The sequence below is a fragment of the Ceratotherium simum genome, chromosome 13 (assembly GCF_057802395.1).
Source record: "Ceratotherium simum simum isolate JZ-2026a chromosome 13, ASM5780239v1, whole genome shotgun sequence".
NCBI classification, from domain to species: Eukaryota; Metazoa; Chordata; class Mammalia; order Perissodactyla; family Rhinocerotidae; genus Ceratotherium; species Ceratotherium simum.
Window position 1 is genome coordinate 40,433,391 of NC_141912.1, and position 20,593 is coordinate 40,453,983.

At 42.8% G+C, this 20,593-nt stretch overlaps 1 protein-coding gene across 1 annotated transcript in view; it reads right to left on the reverse strand.

The window, feature by feature from the left end:
• The window catches only part of KIF6 (kinesin family member 6), a 376,398-nt gene that overhangs the window by 60,158 nt on the left and 295,647 nt on the right, over nt 1-20,593 (reverse strand). The window contains 1 exon segment of the mRNA XM_014782562.2: nt 15,696-15,751. Coding sequence (XP_014638048.2) covers nt 15,696-15,751 — 56 coding nt within the window.

Below are 20,593 nucleotides of genomic sequence, written 5' to 3' on the forward strand. Positions count from 1 at the left end.
AATGAGAGGTAATATTTCATTGTTAGACATGCAAAAGTCTCTCTGTCACAAATGATTTCTTTGATTCTTCCTTCCCTTCAAAATGCTGGCCCATTTTTCTTCTATCCTTTAACATTAAACCCCTACACTCCCTGCTCTGTATATTCAAATCCCACACAATTCACAACACATTACTCTTTGCTTCAGCCCCCACCATCTACTAAATCTTCCTAGAGCCTCTCAGATTCTGCTTTCACATCGCAATCAATTGATATGTTAATTTTAAAAAATATTTTTTCTCTGTTGTTAGATTAGATAATTTTTATTGTTTTCTCTCTAAATTCACTAATCTTCCCTTTGTCATCTCCATTCTTCTATTGAGTTCATTTGCTATTTTATTTTTCAATTTTAATTTTCTATTTGGTTCTTTTTTATATTTTCTATATTTTTACTGAGACTTTCTTTTAGTTTGTTTCAAGAAAGTCTTCCTCAATTTTTGAAGCATGGTTTTAGGAACTTTAAGTCTTTATAATTCCAACACTGTGTCATGTTGGGTCTGGTATCTACTGATTTTCTTTTTCTTGTGAGTTGAGATTTTTCTTGGTTTTTCTTATGCCAAGTTATTTTGGACCACATCCTGGATATTTTCAGGGTCTCGTTTAAATCCCAAGAAGACTACTGATTTTTGTTTGTTTGTTTGTTTCAGCAGACAGTCAATCTGGTTAGATTCAGGTCACAAATTCCAATAAGCCTTCTTTGGGCTGTAGTTCCAGTAGCAGCTCTGCTTTCAAAGGCTTTGCAGTGCTATTCAGGTTTGTTCCACGTGTATGCCACTCAGTGGCCAGTATACACATGGGTGTTGGTCTACCTTATAGCAGGATTGTCCAAGACTTTGGTACACTCTTTAGATCCATGCATGCTCAGCTTGAAGGTCAGCCCAGGAGATCATATAAACAACTTTATGAAATATTGTCTTGATCTCCTTCCTCCCTGTCATCCATCTGACACATTATGACTCCCTGAGGCCTCACTCCTGTACCCCTCAATCCTGCCATGCAATTCCCATGGCTATGTCTGCATCTGGGACCAAGTAGTGGTAGGAGAGAGAGAGAAAAAGCAATGGAGAGTCTTCCTATGTTTTTGGTACCAAAGCTCCTCTGGTCAGAAGAAAGGAGTCTCCTCCATCAGAGTTTTAGGCTTCTGTTTGACTGATGCTGCTGTTATTGCCACCAGAAGATTTTCTGGGGTTGCCAGTTTGATGGTACTTTGAATTCTGGTCTCCTTCCCTATGCCGCCTGCTACGACTTACTTTTTGGAGTTCTCAGATAGCTGCTCCATGCACGCTTCATAGTTGCCTTTAGTAGGAGAGAAGGATGGAATGTGATTACTCCATCTTGCCCAGAACTGGATCCTCACACTGTTTTTTTATTATAAGAATACGTCTATCTCACCGGCCAGTTGTACTATTAGGGCTGAAAAGTCTTATCCATAATATTAGCTTCATTTCCCTTTCTCATCACATGGGCAGACTCAATCTCTCTCCTTCACTCAGCTCCTTAGCTGATTCTATTTATGTTGTGCTTAATTCCTTATCAAACCTCAGATATTTGTGTCTATGGGATCCTCTAACCTACCCACCAGGCCAGTTCTCAAACACTGAATCTCTCCATTACCTCTCCTGTGTCTAGAGCACTATAGATCTGCTTCACATCAAATTCACGTTACAGAAATTCTAACAGCCTGGACTTGGTTGATGTATGGCAATACTTATCGTATTCCTATGATGCCTTGTGTCATTCTAAATTGTGTAATCTTAAGCCATTTTCATTAAACTCAGGAACAAGAAAGGAGAGGCTGTTACTATTAGCTAATAGTGATTCAGAGGGTCTAATGAATGTGATAAGACAAGAAAATAAAATACTAGGTGTAAATACTGGAAAAAGATTTTTTCTTTTGCAATGAATATAATTACATTTATAGAAAACTCAAGAAACTGTAGCAAGAAAAAGACCACTAAAATTAAAAACAGAATTTGGTAAGATGACTGGGTACTAGGAAAATATCTTTTAAAAATAGATTTTTTTTTTATCCCAGGAAATGGAAAAATATTCCATTCACAAAAGCAGCAAAAATTATAATATACTTAGGAAGAAATTCTACTCCTAGGACTTTATTCCAAGGATTGGCAAACTGGGGCTGGCAGGCCGATCTGTCCTGTGGTCTGTTTCTGTATGGCTTTGGACTGTGAGCTAAGAATGGTTTTTACATTTTTATGGGGTTGTAAAAAAAAAGAAGAAGAATATGCAACAAAGACCATATGAAGCCCACAAAGCCTAAAATATTTACTATCTGGTCCTTTATGGGAAAAGTTTCCATAGAAGTTAAAGCACCAGTATAGAAGGATATGTGTGCAGGGGTGTTTACTGTAGCATATTTTAAATGGCAGAAAAATGGAAATAAAGCAAATACCTGTCAAATGGAAAATAATGGAAAATGTGACACAATCATTCTACAGAATATTATGGAGGCATTAAAAGGAATGAAATATAATCACACCAGTTGATTCGGGGAAATATATTTATACACATATGTATGCATATGTATATACATATGAAAATTTTAATATATATGTGAAATTTCTATATATATGAAATTCAGGATGCAGCAAAAAGCAGGATGCAGAGAAATGTACATAATATAACTTTTTGTCTCTTTTTTTTTTGTAAGACAAGCAACCCAATTCCCATCTAAGCATGTGAATGTTAATATAATTATATCGACATACAGAAAGAATTTTGAATGTTAGGCTAAGGAGCATGTACATTTTTGTTTGGAATGGGCAGGCCTCAGTGGTTTTTGAGTGGGGGTAAGGAGGAGAGAGATCCACTGGAGCTGTGGCTTGGGGGTATTGATCTTTACAATGCAATCTTTACTACTTATTACTCAGAATGCTAATTTAAAGGTGGTCAACTTCCTGTTGGCAGACTACCGCCAAATCTGCTGTTTCCCTCACCACCAAACCCTTCTGTTCAATGGATTTCTCTCATTCAGAATCAGTGGCCTTGGATTCTTCTTTAGCATCTGAACAGCTTTGTGGCTTTGGCAGCAGTTTGAGTCAACCTTGACTGTGAACTCCTTGCTCTGCAATCTATCCTCTCCCTCCAGTGACAACAGCAGAAAGGTATTGCCATTATTGTCTTGTTGAGACTGTCAAGGGAGTCCCCATCACATCCTAGTTAGTGGCTGTTAAGCCAAAGGCTTCCCCAATTCAGCTTTGCCACCTGTGGATATGGTATCTGGCCTCCCAGGTGTTGGACCCCTTTTTGCATGTGATATCACCTCTGTTATGGGAGTTAATAAAGGTTTTGTTCCAGTTATCTCACTGGGGTTAAGGTGAAGCTAAACCCTTCATGACTTCTCTCCATGGCTTGGTTTTTCCTTTTTAGAAGATTGTGGTATTTACTTCTGCAGGAATACATCATTTCATAACATCCAAAGATAGACTTGGTCTTGCTTTAGATTGCTGGTGCAGGCAATTAATAAACTTTATGTCTTTGATGTCCCCTGTCTATTAAATTGACTTTGTACATTACCCATTTCTGTAGTCATTTCTTAATTACTTGCTTTTGTCTTCCAACAAAAGGGAGCACTCAAGGACCCTAGTATTTGCTAATGAGTTGCTAGGTACTGCTACATTCCAATTATTTATTAGGAGGCTTTCTAGACCTCAGCATCATCTCAACATGTGTTAAGTTGTTTTTCAAAACACAATTTAAATTTTTAAAATATTCAGGCATCATTAAAGATGTCTTCAACAGAGATTAAATTAATAAAATCAGTTTTTACCTCATTACAAAGCTCACATTTTCAGCAGTAAAATCACCAGACTTGGGGTCTGGTAAAAGATTTAACCATCTGTACACAGGAATCATTTATTCGTGTAGTGGCTGGTGGCTATAAAACAAAGGGTCTGAACTCACCGTGTCCTGTTTTGACCCTGTCTGTTTAGTGACGTCTGTGCAGTGTGACCAAGGTTACCTTGGACATCTTCCTTGGAGCAGTGTTATGGTGAGGCAGGCTTAATAACTCCCAATTATGGATAATTCCAAAAAAAGAAGAGCAGACAAACTAGTCTCATCCAGGGCAATTTTTAAAAATTAGAGAGAAGAAACTGTCCTAGGGTTCTTCCAAAAATCTGAAGAGAAAATTAAAACCAGTGACAGACTGGAAGAAAACAGCTGCTACATATACCACAGACAAAGGGCCAATATCTAGAGGACACAAAGAGATCCTACAAATCAAAACGAGAAAGTGAACCAACCAGTGGGCAAAGGATATGAGACACAAGGAAAAGCACTCAATTCCACCAGCTGTCAGAGAAATGCAAATTAGGACAATAATGGAATCCATTCTTTTGCTCTCCAACTGGCAAAACCTAAAATGCCAGATATTATCATGTATAAGCAAGGATGCAGGGGAACGGTACTGTCACACACTGACGGGTATACAAACCAATGGAAACTTTTGGGAAGGCAACTGGGGAGTGATCATGAAAATGAAAAATACACATCCACTCTTGTTCTCCCCAGTTCTACTTCTAGGCATCTATCTCAAAGAAACACTCATATTTGTAAACAAAAATGCCTGCATTGTTTGTGACAGAGAAAAGTTGGGGGAAAAAATGAAATGTCTGTTACAAGGGAGTAGTTAAACAGATCATGGTTGAATCATACTTCAAAGCAGCCGCATCAAAAATGGTGAGCGATAGACCTATACTCACTGTTAAGTGAAAGAAGAAAGATGCAGAATAACATGCACATTGAGGTCCCATTTATGCAACAAAACAAGGTATCTTTGTATATGTCTGCTGTCTGCCTATCTATCTATCTATCTATCTATCTATCTACCTACCTACCTACCTACCTACCTACCTACCTACCTATCTACCTATCTATCTGTCATTTGTCTATCTACAAATGCACAGGAGGGGACGGAAGGACATGCATCAAATTGTTGAAAGTGGTTATTCCCCTCTGGGGAGGGGTCATAGTTGGTACTGGGGGAGAGGAAACAAAGAGGGGCTCTTACATTTTGATACATACATTACTGTAGTGTTGGAGCATTCTACAGCAAAATGCACCCATCGATCACTTGGGCAATTATAAACAGACAAAAACAAACCCTCCAATGAATCCCTAACTTTCTAAACTCCAGATCAGGGGAGAGACCCTAGGAAGGTAGGCTCGCCCTCCCTTGACTGACTTAGCCCTTCTCCACTCCCACCACGCTCTCTGCCTCCTCCCTTTATTATCTTCCTGGTGTAAAGATGGGGAAAGCCTTCCTTCACTGGATCCTTTTCCTTCTTTTCATCATCAGCTTAAACTCAGAGAGGATATGTGACTTTCCTGGGCATCTATACAACAGGGGCCTAATACCTCCTTCTTGGCTGGGCTGTGAATTTTCCTGCTATCTAAGGGCATTGACCTTGGAGCCCAACAGGAACTGGGTTCTAGTTCTGGCTCCACCCTCACTAGCTGTGTATTATTGGGCACATTTATTAACCTCCCTAGGCCTCAGTTTCTTTGTCTATAATAAGAGGATAATAATAGTACCTCTATCAAAGTTGGCCATTATTATCATTGTGGTGGGGACTCGACCTCTTTGACTCTCGCTGGTCCAAAGTCTGTGCTTAGACACATGATGGCTGACCGGGAGTTTCTCTGTTTGCTCTCAGTCCTTTCAGGCAACCCCAGCTCTGTCCAAACATTGACACCAGACTTCAGGGGGGTCTCTGTGGCATTCCTTCTAGCTGGCCTGCCCCTGGCCAACCTTTCAGCTTCGCTCAGGCAGCTGCCCGGGGGCCTGCTATTACTACTTTCCCCACACAAACTGCCTGGGCTGGGCTTTTGTTCATGAGACGCCTCATTAGTGATGCAGCCTGGATGTGCTTGGGAGCATCTCTGGTTTTTAAATGTCCAACAGCAGACATCTACCTGCCAGAAGGGGAGCACAGAGTCCCTCTGGATGGACGAATGTCTCTGCCCAATATTTCATCCTCTCTTCTGAAGGTCTGTGCTTTAATTAGCACATTTTGCCATGGAGCTACACATGTATATTTTTAGGCTTGCTTAAGTAAGTTGTGGTGCAGACTGTGTGTTAGAGAGCAGGGCTGGTCCACGGGGTCATGTTACTACACGAAGCCAACACCAAACCAAGGCCATCTCCACCCTGAGCAGAATGGCCACTGTGGGGGAGGGATGGTCCCACCCTTGTGTATTCTCTGGTTTCGAAAGCTGTGGGTAGTTTTCAGCAGGGTACTCATCAGTGTTTTCAGGTGACAGTAGACACAACAGACCCTCTGCTATTTTCAGCTCTTCCCTGTTCAGCATCACCGACAAAGCCCCTACTCCTACTTCTACCTCAGCTGCAATTATTCCCCTTTTAATCAACATAAGATAATGAAATACACTTTTCCTCCTTTGAAGTGAACAACATGGTACCAACTATCTTCCCCTGGCAAATGAGTAAGGTGAGCCCAGCTCGTGCTGCTGTATTTAAAGACAGTCTCCTCCCTTTAGAGCATCCCGAGAGAGCCGTCAGCCTGGAGGGACCACCCACTTACAGATACGCGCCTGTTGCTCCCCATCTGTGAGCTTCCTGGTTTACATAAAAGTTGGCACTTTTCTGCAGGGTTATTCTGATATCTAGATAATAGTATCTGTTGGCAAAGTTAATTTTGAAACACTTGTATGAAAATTATCATGTCAGGATGTACATTACCACTACAATGAGATTAGAATGCATTAGCTGCCTTCTGAAAATCTGAAATGACTCTCCTACGAGGGGAAGAAATCTTATTTTAAGGCATTTCATTAAACGAAATAGATGTTGGGAAAATCGATTCTTGGAAAAAGATTCAACCTAGAGCCTCAGCTTATGCATTTCCACAATAAATCCTGAATGAGTTGAGTGTGAAAAACAGAACAATAAAAAACTATAAGAAAATTTAAGACAGCATTAAACAAATACTGGGCAATGAACATTGTTCATTACCATTACAACGACCTTTTCTAGGTACAAAAGCAATGCAGAAAGTAACAGAAGAAAAGATCAATGGATTGGACTATATAAAAATAATAAAATAAAAATCCTATATATTATAATGCACTTTACAAAGACTAGTCACTATTATTGTTGGAAAACAAAGGGGCAATGGTGAGGTGCTTCCTCGAGAACCTAGAAATAAAGGAATTGATGTCACTTTATAAGAGCTGAACTGGCAAAAATCTTCACACAGCTCTCCATGAGATACAACCAAGAGGATATGAGACATCAATCATTGTGCCTGTTTTATCTATCCTCTTCACAGTCTGTCACACCCTCTGCTGCCTAGGTGGCCACTTTCTGAAATATAAGACCTCTCTTCCTCCCTGGACCAGAGGTGGGTTTCTGACCCAAAGACAGCACATTCTTAAGCTGGCCAGCAGCTGCTGTCCTGAAGGCCTAGAAAGATAAATTGGGCAAGTCAAGTTCTCTTTCTCATAACCTTGAGCTAAGAAACAAGGAAATAATTAGCTCGCTAGCTTTGGGGACAGAATGTTAGAGGATGCCTTCAGGTACAGCTAGGGCCAGAGCAGACCAAAGTCCTGAGCAAGCAGGACTATGGCCAGCAGGGCCAGCAGGTTGCCAGAGCAGACACGTACAGAGGTAGCAAGAGGCCCCGAGGGACGCATGGGGAGAGGGCACGGGCTCTGGAGCCACCTTGGCTCCTGATGGGCCCCTTGGTCCTGGTTCTGGCTCCCATTCCAGCTTGGAGGGGTCTCAGATCATATTACTGTATCTTGATGAGATTCTCATTATTACCACACGTGCATCCAAAGCTGAGCTAGCTCAACTGGGTTTCTATTTCTGAAAATCAAAAGAGCCAAACTAAAAGTGATTGTTCCTGTGACCCAAAACACTATTCAAAGTGACTCGGGGTTCACCCTGGAGAAGCAGGAGTGGGATATAATTATTTTTTAGTAAGTAGAAACCTAATAAATGGTATTTAACCTTTTCTGGAGAAAGGGTATTATGCACAGAAGAGTGATGGTCAGCCTGGAGGCTGACTGTAATTGCGGCAGAGATATTCACTCCTGTGGGCAACGGACGCCTGGCGAGGCTTCACCGTGACTGTGAGGACCTCTCTCTCAAAACTCTTTACTTCTCTTTGTTTTGATTCCTTTTGTGCCTGAGGATGCCTATTTACCCACCTTCCAATAACTAGTCTATTTTGTTCCCTGGGAGAAGATGTCCTGGATGGAGGCAGTTTAAGAGTTCCTGTCTATAAGAGAACATCCTCCATGGTAAATTTAAAAATTGCCTCTCTGGTTTATAGTGAGTTTGAGTGGCATGGCCTCCCTGAGTCCATCCAGCCAAGGCTAGACCCTGGACCCTGGTTCATTCACTAAGGTAAGACCACCCTGTCAGGACTCTTGGAAGGCAGCCATCCATCTTTTTTTGCTGACATTCTGCCCAATCATTGCTTCCTTCTTAATACGTGACAATTATTAGTGTTACCTCTTGTCAGTTAATATACGCTACAACCCTCCTGCTTGCTCAAATCTTTTTTTTTGTTTGATCTCCAAACTATGACAGCAAAACATTCAATCAGTTCCAAGAGGACATCAGTCATACCGGTTATGGGCTGTCACTCAGATAACTGCGTGTCTTGGAACTTCAACATTCTGAACTGTTAGAGAAAGACCTTAAGAAACCAGCTTTGCTTTTCTCATCTCTAGATGCCCTGAGTCATCTCAGAAAGATGCCTATCTATCCTGCTTTTACAGAGGCCTAGACTCTCTATCCATTTAATGACCTTTTTGACAAAATGTTCTTTTCACATAATCAGCAATTGAAAATTATTTCTTCCTTTCTGAGTCTTTTTAAAGTACAATTTATCGGTGTCTTTGTGCAACACCAAGTAAGGTACAGTTGGTTCTCTTACGACTATGGTTCTTTAACAGGAATCAGCTCATGTGCAGTTGGTGAGCACCGAGACGTCAGTGTAACACAGCCCTTTCCTTTGTTCATGTAGGATTTTTTTCCTGGTAAGTTTTGCACCACGAAGAAAAGTTGCTAAATACAAAGGAAGCTAGCAGAGCTGAGCCCAGCAGGCTGTGGAGAAGCACAGCTCTGTACACAGGCCCCTGTTCCCCTCCTTCCTCCTCTAGGTCCAGTGTGGTTGGTGCTCTTTCGTAGTAGAAAGAGCTTCTCTCTCATTGTGCGGCTCTTCCCATCTCTGTGCGTGTTGTCCGTGTCTCCAGAACTCAGTGCCTCAACCCTTCCTATGCCCTTTTCTATCATGACAGCCTCATTTTTGGGAAAAAAAAATCTGGTGTTTTATATAGTATTTCCTTATGTATTAGGAATTTAATATATGTATTAGGAATTTAATCTTTTTATTTATATCATTATTTTTATTAGGATTGCAATTAGTTTTATTAGAGTTCTAGTGATAAAGTTGCATGGGTTTTGAGAGGTCTTCCCAATCTTAATTTTCCTACAATCCCTGTTATTTTTTAGCATGTAATTTTGCATTTATTCCATTACAGCAGAAGCACCGGTTCTAAAAACCAGTTTTTAAACTCCCCATTCACAGCTTTCTTTTTTCCCAAGGGTAAATTAGTCTAATCATTATCTTTTCTCATAGGAACTGCTATCCATTCCTTTACAGATGTCTCATTTCAGGCCACAGATAAACTTCTGAAAGGTTTGTAGTGGACATGATTGTTGTCTGCCCAGCATTTCTTCCTTTGGAGAAAGGTACCTCTTCCATTCCTTAAAAATCTTGTTCAGTTTATGTGGTGCAGATGGGCTAAGCCCCAGCCGGAGGAGTGGGCACAGGATGTAGGCAGTCAAGCAGAGTGTTTCATTTCCCTGCATGTAGGGATTGTCTCAGGGATGGGCACGTGAACTTAAGCCAGGCCAATCATTCCTCCCTGCAGAGACTTTTGCCAACATTGTTGGGAAAGATACTGTTTTCTGGGATTAGGAATTCTGCAGACCACGTCAATTTAGAGCTTTCAGAGGCACCCTCCCACTAAATAGGGAGAGGCTACCAGAGAACCTAGTCAAGTAGCACGGAGAGATGGGGGGGGGGGGCTTTGAAGCCAGCTATACTCCTTGGACTTCCTGGTTACATGAGACAATAAATTTCCTTTTATGCTTACAGACAAACATCCTGGCCAATACAAATTAAGCACAAATTAATTGAATATTTTGATAAGTGTAATTTTAAAAAATCAGACTAAATACTCTAATGCACAAGCAGAGCTTGTTATTTAAAATAAACATGTGGTGAATTACTTAATATAGCAAAAAGTCTACTCTGTAACTTCTTTATCATCACTCTAGCTGCTTTTCTCTGAACCATCTCTCTTCTTGTGGAGAGGTAGAGTCAGCAAGGAAATGTTGGGCAGAGTGAAAGATGACTTCTTGACTTCTGCATTTCTTACTTTTGAGGATATAGTATTTTTTCACTTTATGGTAACATATTTTTATTTTGTGGTCCGTGATGACTTCTATGTCTGCCCTTCATCGGGCTTTCTCTAGTCCTTATCACTGCTGGTTTTGGTACTTAAGCATAAGTACTTCATTACACCTATTCCAACTGAACCTCATCGAAGTTTATGTTTTGAATTTTCTCATGTTTTCTGAAGCATCAGTAAACCCACTTGGTTGGAATTGCATAGAACCTGAAAATACAACCCTTCTGTTCTATTTTCCAAACCATTGACAATGATAGTTGAAACCCACATGGGACACTGAATCCTACCAGGGCTGCTGCAAGCCCACAGCACACCTGTCTGCAATCTAGAGAAAGATGTCCCTTCCCAAGGGCAGATGCAACTCTGGGCTGGCGCACATGGAATGGAGAGCAAGGGCAGGTTGGGTTTCAGACCCCACTCGCCCCCACTACTAAGCCTGGGCCATTGTGCAAATGATGACCTATTACTAATCATGTTGCAAAGACTTTTTTAACTTCTTGGGCTATGTGTGCATGAGCTAGGGTCTAGTTTGAGACTTTTCTTGGGCACATTGAATAAAGGCCAAAGATTCAGGAAAACTGAGTGACAGTTTAGTGAAGTTTTAAACACAGAAGAAAATGTCAAAGTCAGATAAATCCGAATTTATGGAGATATTATACTGTATCTAAAAGTTTTGAAGTTGGACACGGAAATGGATTATAATTCCAGCTTGACTACTTACTAGGCCACCTCACAGAAACTCAATTTTCTTTTTTAATCTGCAAAGTAATGGTAATAAGGTATTTCATAGACTCTAGACTATATCAACTGTAAGGCTCATCCTCATCACTGAGGTTTTTAGAATGTGAAAAAATGACCAAGTGGGATGGTCAAATATATCCTGATATCAGAGGTGTTAAGACTATGCAAATTGTGTATCTTAGAATCTCTGACCGATGGTAATACCCACCTGTATTATAGGTATAGAGCCATTAAAGGTAACGGCTCTTCCCTGAGAGGATTAACGTAGGTCAAGTTCTCAGTTCGGGACGGAGGGAGTTGGTGCTTAAGGAAAGGCGGAAGCTGTTGTTGGTGTGGCTGTTATTTGGTGCTGGTGACAAGTAGTAACAAAAGGACATACTTCACTCAGCTCTTCATAATCTAGCAGAATGACCTGGATGTCATCTTTTCCCTACTCCAGGGTAAGATACTAGAAACCAAGATGCACAAGGTAGGTGCAGAAGTAAACCTCAAAGGAAAATTGAAGTTCACAAAATGCTCAAAACTGAACAATCATCCTATTTATTCTGCTGATGGAGACCCAGATCAGAGAAGCAATTTTTCTGAAACCCAAATGTACAAGAGAAACACTTTTTAAAAGGATATTGTTCAAATGGTGGGTTGGAGTCCTTCTTTGAATTTGGAGTAGAAAGAAATTTGGAGGAGAAGAAAACTTCCAGAATGTTTTATTAGCTTTTTTAGTGTTTTTTCCCTTCACCTCTCACTAACACCTACTTCTATTACATTTCCTGTGATTTTTGAATTGATCACTGATTGGCTCACTAGTGAAAACCCTTCTGTGCAGCCTCCTGTGACATTAGTTCTCATTTAGGCCTGGAGGGGTCTGTGGAGGAGGAAGAGGTGCCAAGAGGTGGCAGTCAAACTCTTTCACCTGCGTCCAAAGCAGCTGGTTCCTGGACTGGTCTAGCAGTGGGCCTTATGCCAAAGAACAGCCATTCATTGCCCTTTGTTGCCAGAGACAATGCTGCCAGTGGTAGAACAGTGATGTAGAAAACCTAATGCCAGAATTCTAATAAGTGAAAAATGGCCTGGTTTATGCCACTGCCTCTAAAGCAGTCTATTTCTTTTCCCACACTTTAGGCTCAACGGCATTTTTAGAGATATGATGGATGGAAGCAGGGTGTATATGAACGTGTTCAAAACACAGCCCATGTGATGAAAAGCAGCCTAAATGTTCTCGGGTATGGGATAGGTAAATACAATGAAAATGGCTCTCCTACAGAAACAAAGACTATTATTTTTCAGGGAGATTCTAAATTGGTTATTTCTTTCATTTCTGATTTCAACTGTTTCAACATCAGGATTGATGTAAATGGTGTACAGAGAAGGACAAAAATGGAGTTCGTGGCAAGAGTTCATCTACCGAGTCTGGGTTGGCTTGTTATAAGAAAAGGAAATAAGATGGAAAGTTTGGTTGATTGATTATGCCATGTAAAAATGAGATATTATGTGGTCACTACTGAATTTACAGCCTTTAGGGATTTTTGAGAATGAAACTCGAATGTCAGCTCTAGGTCACAACGGCAGAGAAAAGGTAAATGACCTGAGAAGACAGTGGCAACATGAACTTTAAACATGTGGGCTGGTTGATCTGTAGTTCACAAATACAGCTTTCCTTTGCTCTCTGCAGGCCAATTACATGTGCACTCAACAGCATCCCACTTCTGCCTCGGGGTCCGGAGGCAGGATGTGGCATAGTTTGGGAGCGGATCTGAGTCACCATCCCACACATGTGATGGTACATCTGTGCCATGTTCCCACCTCCTGACTCTTAAATTCTCTAAAGGACTCATTGGGCACTGAAAATTCCACTTGATTTAGTTTCTCCCTAGGAAAAATGCACTCAGAAATGTCATAAATCTCCTGAAACCAGTTTCCTTCAAAGTTGCCTTGGAAATTTTAAAATACGTGTACAAGTTTCACCTTATACCTCCTTAATCTTAACCTTGTGTCTGAGATGCAGTGATGGTGGGCCACTGGCTAAGTCTCAGCGATCCACTCACCTAGGCCCCCTTGGGGGGCCAAGAGTGCATTTGAAAGATGGGTGGCCAGCAGATGGGTCTTAGTCTGCTATTTGCCTAAAGTGAAGTAAGAGTGACATTGACATTATTAGCACCACTGAACTAGCCACTTTCTTGGTAGCAATGGGTGCTTGAATCTCAACATTGGTATGAACTTTACCTGTTATAATCCAGAAAAAACAAAGGTCTATTGCCCAAGGCTGCTGCTAGCATATCTGGACCTTTTGTGTGTAAATCACAGCCATGCTTTCTGAGAGATCAATTATGGCCCTCATACCCCTGGCCCCTGGCTCTTGGGCAGGGTACACCTGTACACTGCGTGCAGGGAGCCTCTGACTTGCCTCATCTCGAGAACATGGCAAACTGGATCTGTTGACATATGTTATTGCACCAAAATTATGGGGAATTTAGAATTATTTGTGACAACAGCCCATCGTACTCAGAGTGAAAAGCTAAGTATTTTAGCCTAGGCCAATGGTGCCTTCCATCATGAGTCTATTTCATTAGTGTTGGAACAGTTTTATTTTGGTTTAGAGAGTTAGATATTTTTCAAGAGCAAAACTTTCTATTACTTTTTGGGGAGAAGCATTTTATAAAAGGTCTTTCCCTCTGATCCTCCCAGGGATGAAAACAGACCACTGGGTCCTTTGAGTCAGACGACACTGACGAGTCGGCTCAGATCCACTAAAGCCTGCTTCTCCTCCCGCCCCACCGCCCCGTCTCCCCTTTCTTCCTGGCCACCCAGCCAGGTAGGCCAGGACTGCCCTGCTGATGGGACTGGGCCTTCCCTCAGCAGGGTCTGCTTTCCTGCCTGAAGTCCTGGCACTGTTGATGGGGCATTGGTCTAGAACCAATTTCCTTATTGGTTTGGGTCACTGACCCCTTTGAGAACCAGATAAACTATGGACAGTATCTCCAGAAAAATGCACACATACACTCCTAGTCCTCAAGTTTTTTCATGCAGTTTTAGGGGGTTCAGGAATCCAGGCCAAGAAAGGAGTTTGTAATCTTCTTTTTGCCAGGGATCTTTCTGGCAGTCTGATGAAGCTATGGACTCCCTCTCAGAGTGATGATTTTAGGTGCATAAAATGAAAACATAGGATTTTAAGAGAAACCAATTATATCGAAATAGTTATCAAAATTTAAAACTTTTTGTGATATAGAAACATCTATGTGCTTTTATACAAATGCATTAAATAAGATCTAACAGTGAGTCTAATAACTACCGTGATTTTGAAGTACTGATGAGTATAAAAGATATTTTATGATGTCTGCCATGCTGTGCTGTGAAATGAAAACATCTGTGATTTCCTCTGGTGACAGGTGCTGCTAGTTCTACTGTGGTCTGCTGTCTGCATTCCTATTGAAGGGTGCCAAATGGCAGTCAGAGGTTAGAGAAAATAAAGGTGCATTTTTTCCCCCATCTAAGTTCCTAGACCTTAGGTTAAGAACCTCTGAGACTCTAGAGATTCTCGGCGTGGTGCTGGGCATGGCTCAGGGCCTGGCTGCCTCAGCCCTTTCCCTTCAGGCCACAGAAGAGAATGTGGGGCTCCTGTTTAGAAACTGAAATGACCTGAGGCTATTGTGATTTTCCATATCCTGTAGGAAAAAACAAAAGGGACACTCATAGTGGCTTTTGTCCTGTCCTCACTTATGAGGGGAGGAAAATGGGGACAAGAGAGACATAGGAGTCAGCTGTGAACAGGTAGGTAACTTCTGCCTTCCTTAGCAAGAGGTGAAGGCACAAGCAACACCTCTGCAAAGCTGCCATCGCCTGGGAGATGGGTCCCTGTGTGTCTTCTACCTTGGGATGAAAGAAACATTTTCCTCTCACTGTGACAAAGATATGAGGCACACTTTATTGAGTTTGCCCCTTGCCTTAACCTCACCTTTCCAGGAATGCTCACCTAAGTGGGGGAGCCCTGCTCATCAGCCTGTGCCCTGGAAAGACACAATGGCTCATTTTTCTTCTCATCCTCCCACTGGCTTACCGAAAGGTGCTGAAAAATGTGCACCTATGCCAAAATGCTAAGTGTAAGCTTTGGGAGGTGTAAAAGTGTTTCACAGCACTTGAAAGTACGAAATGTCACTCTAATTGTGCGGTTATGACTAGTTGAGCTACTGTTGAAAAACACCAGGGACAAGCAAAACTTTCTCATTGGGATGCTAGAGCTCAGGCCTGCATGAGGATGAAGCTCAAGTTCTAGACATAAGAAAGTACTTTTCCTGATGGATGGTAGGAGAGATGACAGCTTCCACTCTCAAAGTGACTTTTGGCAGGGCTGTCCTGAAACTAGGCTTTGTGGCTGTTCGGAGGCACATCATGACCTGATTTTCACCAGGAAAATGGGCTGTGAAAGAGGCTCACAGAGTATCATCTGCTTACCAATTTTACTTCTTGCTTCATTTATACTTTCTCCCAGGGCCTTTGCTTCAGAAATTCTGGAGGGAAAAAAATAAAAAAAGAGTTTAATTTTTTCTGTTCATCCTAAATTATGGTTTAAAAATAATAGATTTCTGAGAGCTCTCTAAAGTATTATAAAACTTTATTGAAAGACACAAAAGAAAATCTAAATAAATGAAACATATTAGGCTTAAAAATAGAGATAAAGTTTGTATTAATTACTGGTATCATGAATTTTTACTCCTCTGTCCAGCAAAGAATTTTCGTTCTCAGATTCTCTAACTTGACTTTCGACTTCCTGTGTTTTATGATGCACGGGTACCAGCATAAAGCATGGCTGTGAACCTTCTGTACTGTGCTGGGCTCTATTAATCATAGTACCAAGATCTCATAGTCAAAGAATGCATTCTTAATATAACTTAGATAACACTTTTTTTTTCTGATTATAAAGTAATATATCAGAGCTCAGCAAACTACGGCTGATCATGAGACACAGCCGGCCCCCCACCTGTTTCTGTAAATAAAGTTGTACTGGAACACGGCAATGCCCACTCAATTGCATATTGCCCATGGCTGCTTTCATGTTACAGGGGCAGAGTTGAGCATGTGACAGAGATTGAATGGCCTGCAAAGCTGAAAATATTTACTATCTGGCCCTTTACAGAAAAAGTTTGCTGACCCCTGTTATGTAAGTTAACCAGATTTCAAAAATATAGAAACAAGGAAAAATATCCCTAATAATCCCCTACCCAGAAATAAGCACATTTTGAGATCCATCCAGTCTTTTTTCTAGCCAGTTTTTATAGAGTTAAGGTCAATACCATATATATATGATTTTGTGCTTTGATTTTTTTTGACTTAGCATTATAACATAAGTCCTTCCCTATGTCGTTAGAAACTTCTCCATTATCTTTGATGGCTGCCTACTAGTGCACCAGATGGTTGTGCTGATGTTTACTTAATAATTCCTTTGTGTTTTCCAACGGATGTTTATGAGACACACACCGAGACCCCAGCCTTGTGCTGGAGAAGTGGATATGGAACGAAAGTAGAATATCGCCTGTATGAGAAACATGCAGTCCAGTCTTGTACACACAGTGGGCTCTTAAGAAATGTTAATTGCTTTCCCCGCTTCTCCTTTCTGCCATGAGATTTAGGAGGCAACTGAAAATCTCTGGAACAAATACATAATATATGGCTGTAGTAACTCATTGTGCTCCCGTGGATAACACTGGCCACGCCATTAGTTTGACTAGGGAGGGGCCTATCCATGAGTGGGGAGTAGTTAGGTAAGCGTCAACGTACAAGGTAGGATCGACCTGGGTTTTATGGAAGCATAACAGTTTTTAGAAATCTTTTTATTATGGAAATTTCCATTTATACACAAAATAGAATAATAGAATGAAATCTCACATACCCACCCTCGTATTTCATTATAATTGCCAACACTTGGCCAATTGGATTTTAACTATCTCCTTTCTCCCCATCTTCTCCCCAACCCGCAAATCTTTCGGGGTCCCAGTAAATCCCAGATATCATATTGTTTCATCCATAAATGTTTTACTTGTATAGGATTTTGTTAGAGGAAGTGGGGAGAGGAGGGCATTCCAGGCCAGGGACAACATAAGCAAAAGCCAGAGTACCACGATTGCTCTGTGCTTGATGGAAAAGTGTGAATTACATCACTGCTATTTTCCGAATCTGTCTGCTTGGCCTGTGACTGCAGAGAGGAAGTTTCCAGGGAAGGGGACTAAATTTTCTCTCACATTAAGTTCTTGGGACTCCACTTCTGGCTCCCTTATTAAGGGTGTTCAGGCTTATCATAGATTATGTATGTCGCCTCTTCAGCTAGGGCCTGTCACCCTCCAGGAGAAGTGCAGCTTCGTCTGATGCCATTCAGACTGAACTCAGTTCAGCAAACATTCACAGGATGTGAGGTTATGTGCTGGCCCCTGTGGGCTCACAGTGGCCTTTGTCTGCTGGGCACCTATAATCTGAGGTTTGGTCCAGGCCACCCAGAAGATGAGGACTATCTTCATACTTTCGGTTGTGCCAAGTCGGGGGACTGTAACTGTTTGATCGCCGCTCTGTCCATCCCCATGTCCTAGGATTTCACCGGATTTGATAGCCCTTCATTGTTCAATGAATGATTCCTCTTATTACTGTCGAGTTCCGGAAGCTTTAGATGCTGGGGAGTAAGGAAAATACAAGAGCAAGGCTGCAAAGCTGCTCAAACTCAAGTCAATGCTGGAGGAAACCAGAGCAGAGATGGAAAAGGGAAGATACTGCAGGCAGAACAGGCGATTTCCACAGCAGCACTGTTCAGGGAAGCTGCGACTGGCCTGGGAGCCCCCCGGCCTTGGTGGTGCCCCAATGTGTCCAGGCGGGCAAGGCAGAGGGAGCAGCTTAGTGCTGTGGTCAACCCTCTCCAGAGAGCTGCCCGCGCCAGGGCTGGCAGACACTCAGGGGGAAGCCACGAGCCATTCCAGTCTCCTCTGCAGCCCAGCGCCAAGCTAAAAAGGGCTTTCCCACTGAAGAGGTGTGGGCTGAGGGCTGTCCCGTCTTCATGAGACCATTTTGCCTTCATTCTGCAGTTGTCACCACTCCAGGCCACCCCACCCACATGTGTTCCTGATCCTCATTGTCAAGACAAACTCTTGCCTAAGGAAGCCCAGCCCTGAGGGAGAAGAGGGGGGAAGTGTAAGGAGGTGGGAGAGGTGAGAAGGAAAAGGAGGAGGCTACCAAAGAGAAGAATGAGAAAGAAGGTGACTCCCCCAGTTCTGCCACGTTTTTCCTGGCCCACCCTGCATCTCCACACCTCCTCAGCCCAAGTCCCCTTCAGTCCCACTTTCCCCCCTCCTCCTACCCTAGTCTAAGTTCTGCTCATCAGCACTTTGCTGGGGGAGTCGCCCAACTCCTGACCTTCTAAAAGAGGCACATTCCCACTAATGATGTGGCTCAGGAAGCCAACCTGTGTCCAAGGTGAAGAACCTATGCTGACTCCTCCCCCCAGGGCACGTTGCACCCCTGGCCCATATCCCAAACTGCTGCTCACCGTTGTGGTGCGTGGCCTATGTTGGGGAGGCTGCACCTTGAGGAGGGGCACGGAGAAGGCTCTGTGACTCAACAGGGACCACCCGTGAGCCCCTAAGGGTTTCTCCCTACTGTGCCAAAGCGTTCCTATCAGGGAGTCACTGGCTTCGTGGCTCATTTTGGAGAGCGCAGTGTTGCTGGGGGCAGTTCCAGTGTGAGGAACTGTTATCGTGGGGCAAGGCCTGGGTTTGGAAGGGAGAAGGAATGTACTGCTTGGGCTGTTCTTTCACAGCCTGGCTTCCTGTGACATCCAGCATTCACAGATCCAACTACGCCCATCGTGTGTCCCGCACTGTGCCAGACACTGTCCCCAGAGCGAAAACATTCTCTTTCATTGGCTTCCACGTCACATCACCCATCTCTCCTGTTTTTTTTCCCCCTCCCTCCTGTTTTTTTCTCCCTCCCTCCCTGGCTGCTCCTTCCAGTTACCTTTGCAGGCTCTTCTTCTGCAGCCTGTTCCTTACTTAAACTGGTAATCATCAGGGTTTTGTCCTGGGCCCTCTCCTCACATTACCTATGCACTCTAAGCATTTCATTACAGGCTTGTCTCTAGGACATCTCCCAAATCTCCATCTCAGCCCTGCTTGATTTCCTGACCCAGTATCCTATTTCCTGACCAGACTGCCTATTTGATGCCTTGCAGCTAACTAACATTCATTGCATTCAAGGCAGAACTGATTACCTTCCCTGTAATCCCCTTCCTTCCCTCTTTCCTCACGTCATTGCAGGGCCCCAGAACTCACTCACGTGCCCGTGCCAGTAACCTGCACACCACCCTTTGCCCCTCTCTCCATTAGCCCCTTCACTCAACCCTGCAGTCCCATCCATTCTACATCCTCAGTATCTATCATAAAACTCCACTCAGCTTGATTCCCATTCTGCCTTAAAGAAGCTGTCATCTCTCTCCCCCAGATTCCTTCAACAACTTCTTGTTGAAGGTAGCATTCACGCTACCTGCCTTCGGGCAATTTCTCTCATCTCAGCCTGACAGAGCCTTCTTTTTTTTCTCTTTTTAAAATTTTTATTTATTTATTTTTTTCCCCCAAAGCCCCAGTAGATAGTTGTATGTTATAGCTGCACATCCTTCTAGTTGCTGTATGTGGGACGTGGCCTCAGCGTGGCCAGAGAAGCGGTGCGTTGGTGCATGCCTGGGATCCGAACCCAGGCCGCCAGTAGCGGAGCACGTGCACTTAACCGCTAAGCCACCGGGCTGGCCCTGACAGAGCCTTCTTAAATGCAAACCTGATCTTGTTATTCTCCTGCTTAAAACTCTTCAAGTGCTCCCCAGTGACCTCAGGACAAAGTCCAAATTACTTTACACGCTAACTAGACTCTCGATGCTCTGGCTCCTGCTGACTTCTCTAGATTCTTCTCTCATATCCCCCTGCCTTTCCAGGCTGGCCTGAATTGCTTTTGGTCCCATCAAGTGTCACACTCTCTCTCTTTGGGGCTGTTTCCTTTGCTTGGAACCTCTCTCTTCATCTGGCTAATTTCTACCTCACTCCGCAGTTTCAGCTGAGATGTCTCTTCCTCTGGAGCTTCCTAAGACCAATAGGTGTCACCCCACGTGCTCACGGCACCTTGAACTTCTGTCATCACACTGTATTGGGAGTGCCAATGCTTGTTTGTTTCCACTGGATATCATGAGTGCCATGAGGGTGGTGACTACATCCGTCTCATATTCCTGGAGCTTAGAACAGGGGCTCGTACTTAGTAAGCATTCCATACATATCTGTAGAATAAAAATGTACACATGCATGAGCATGTGTACAAGGCAATGTGTGCAA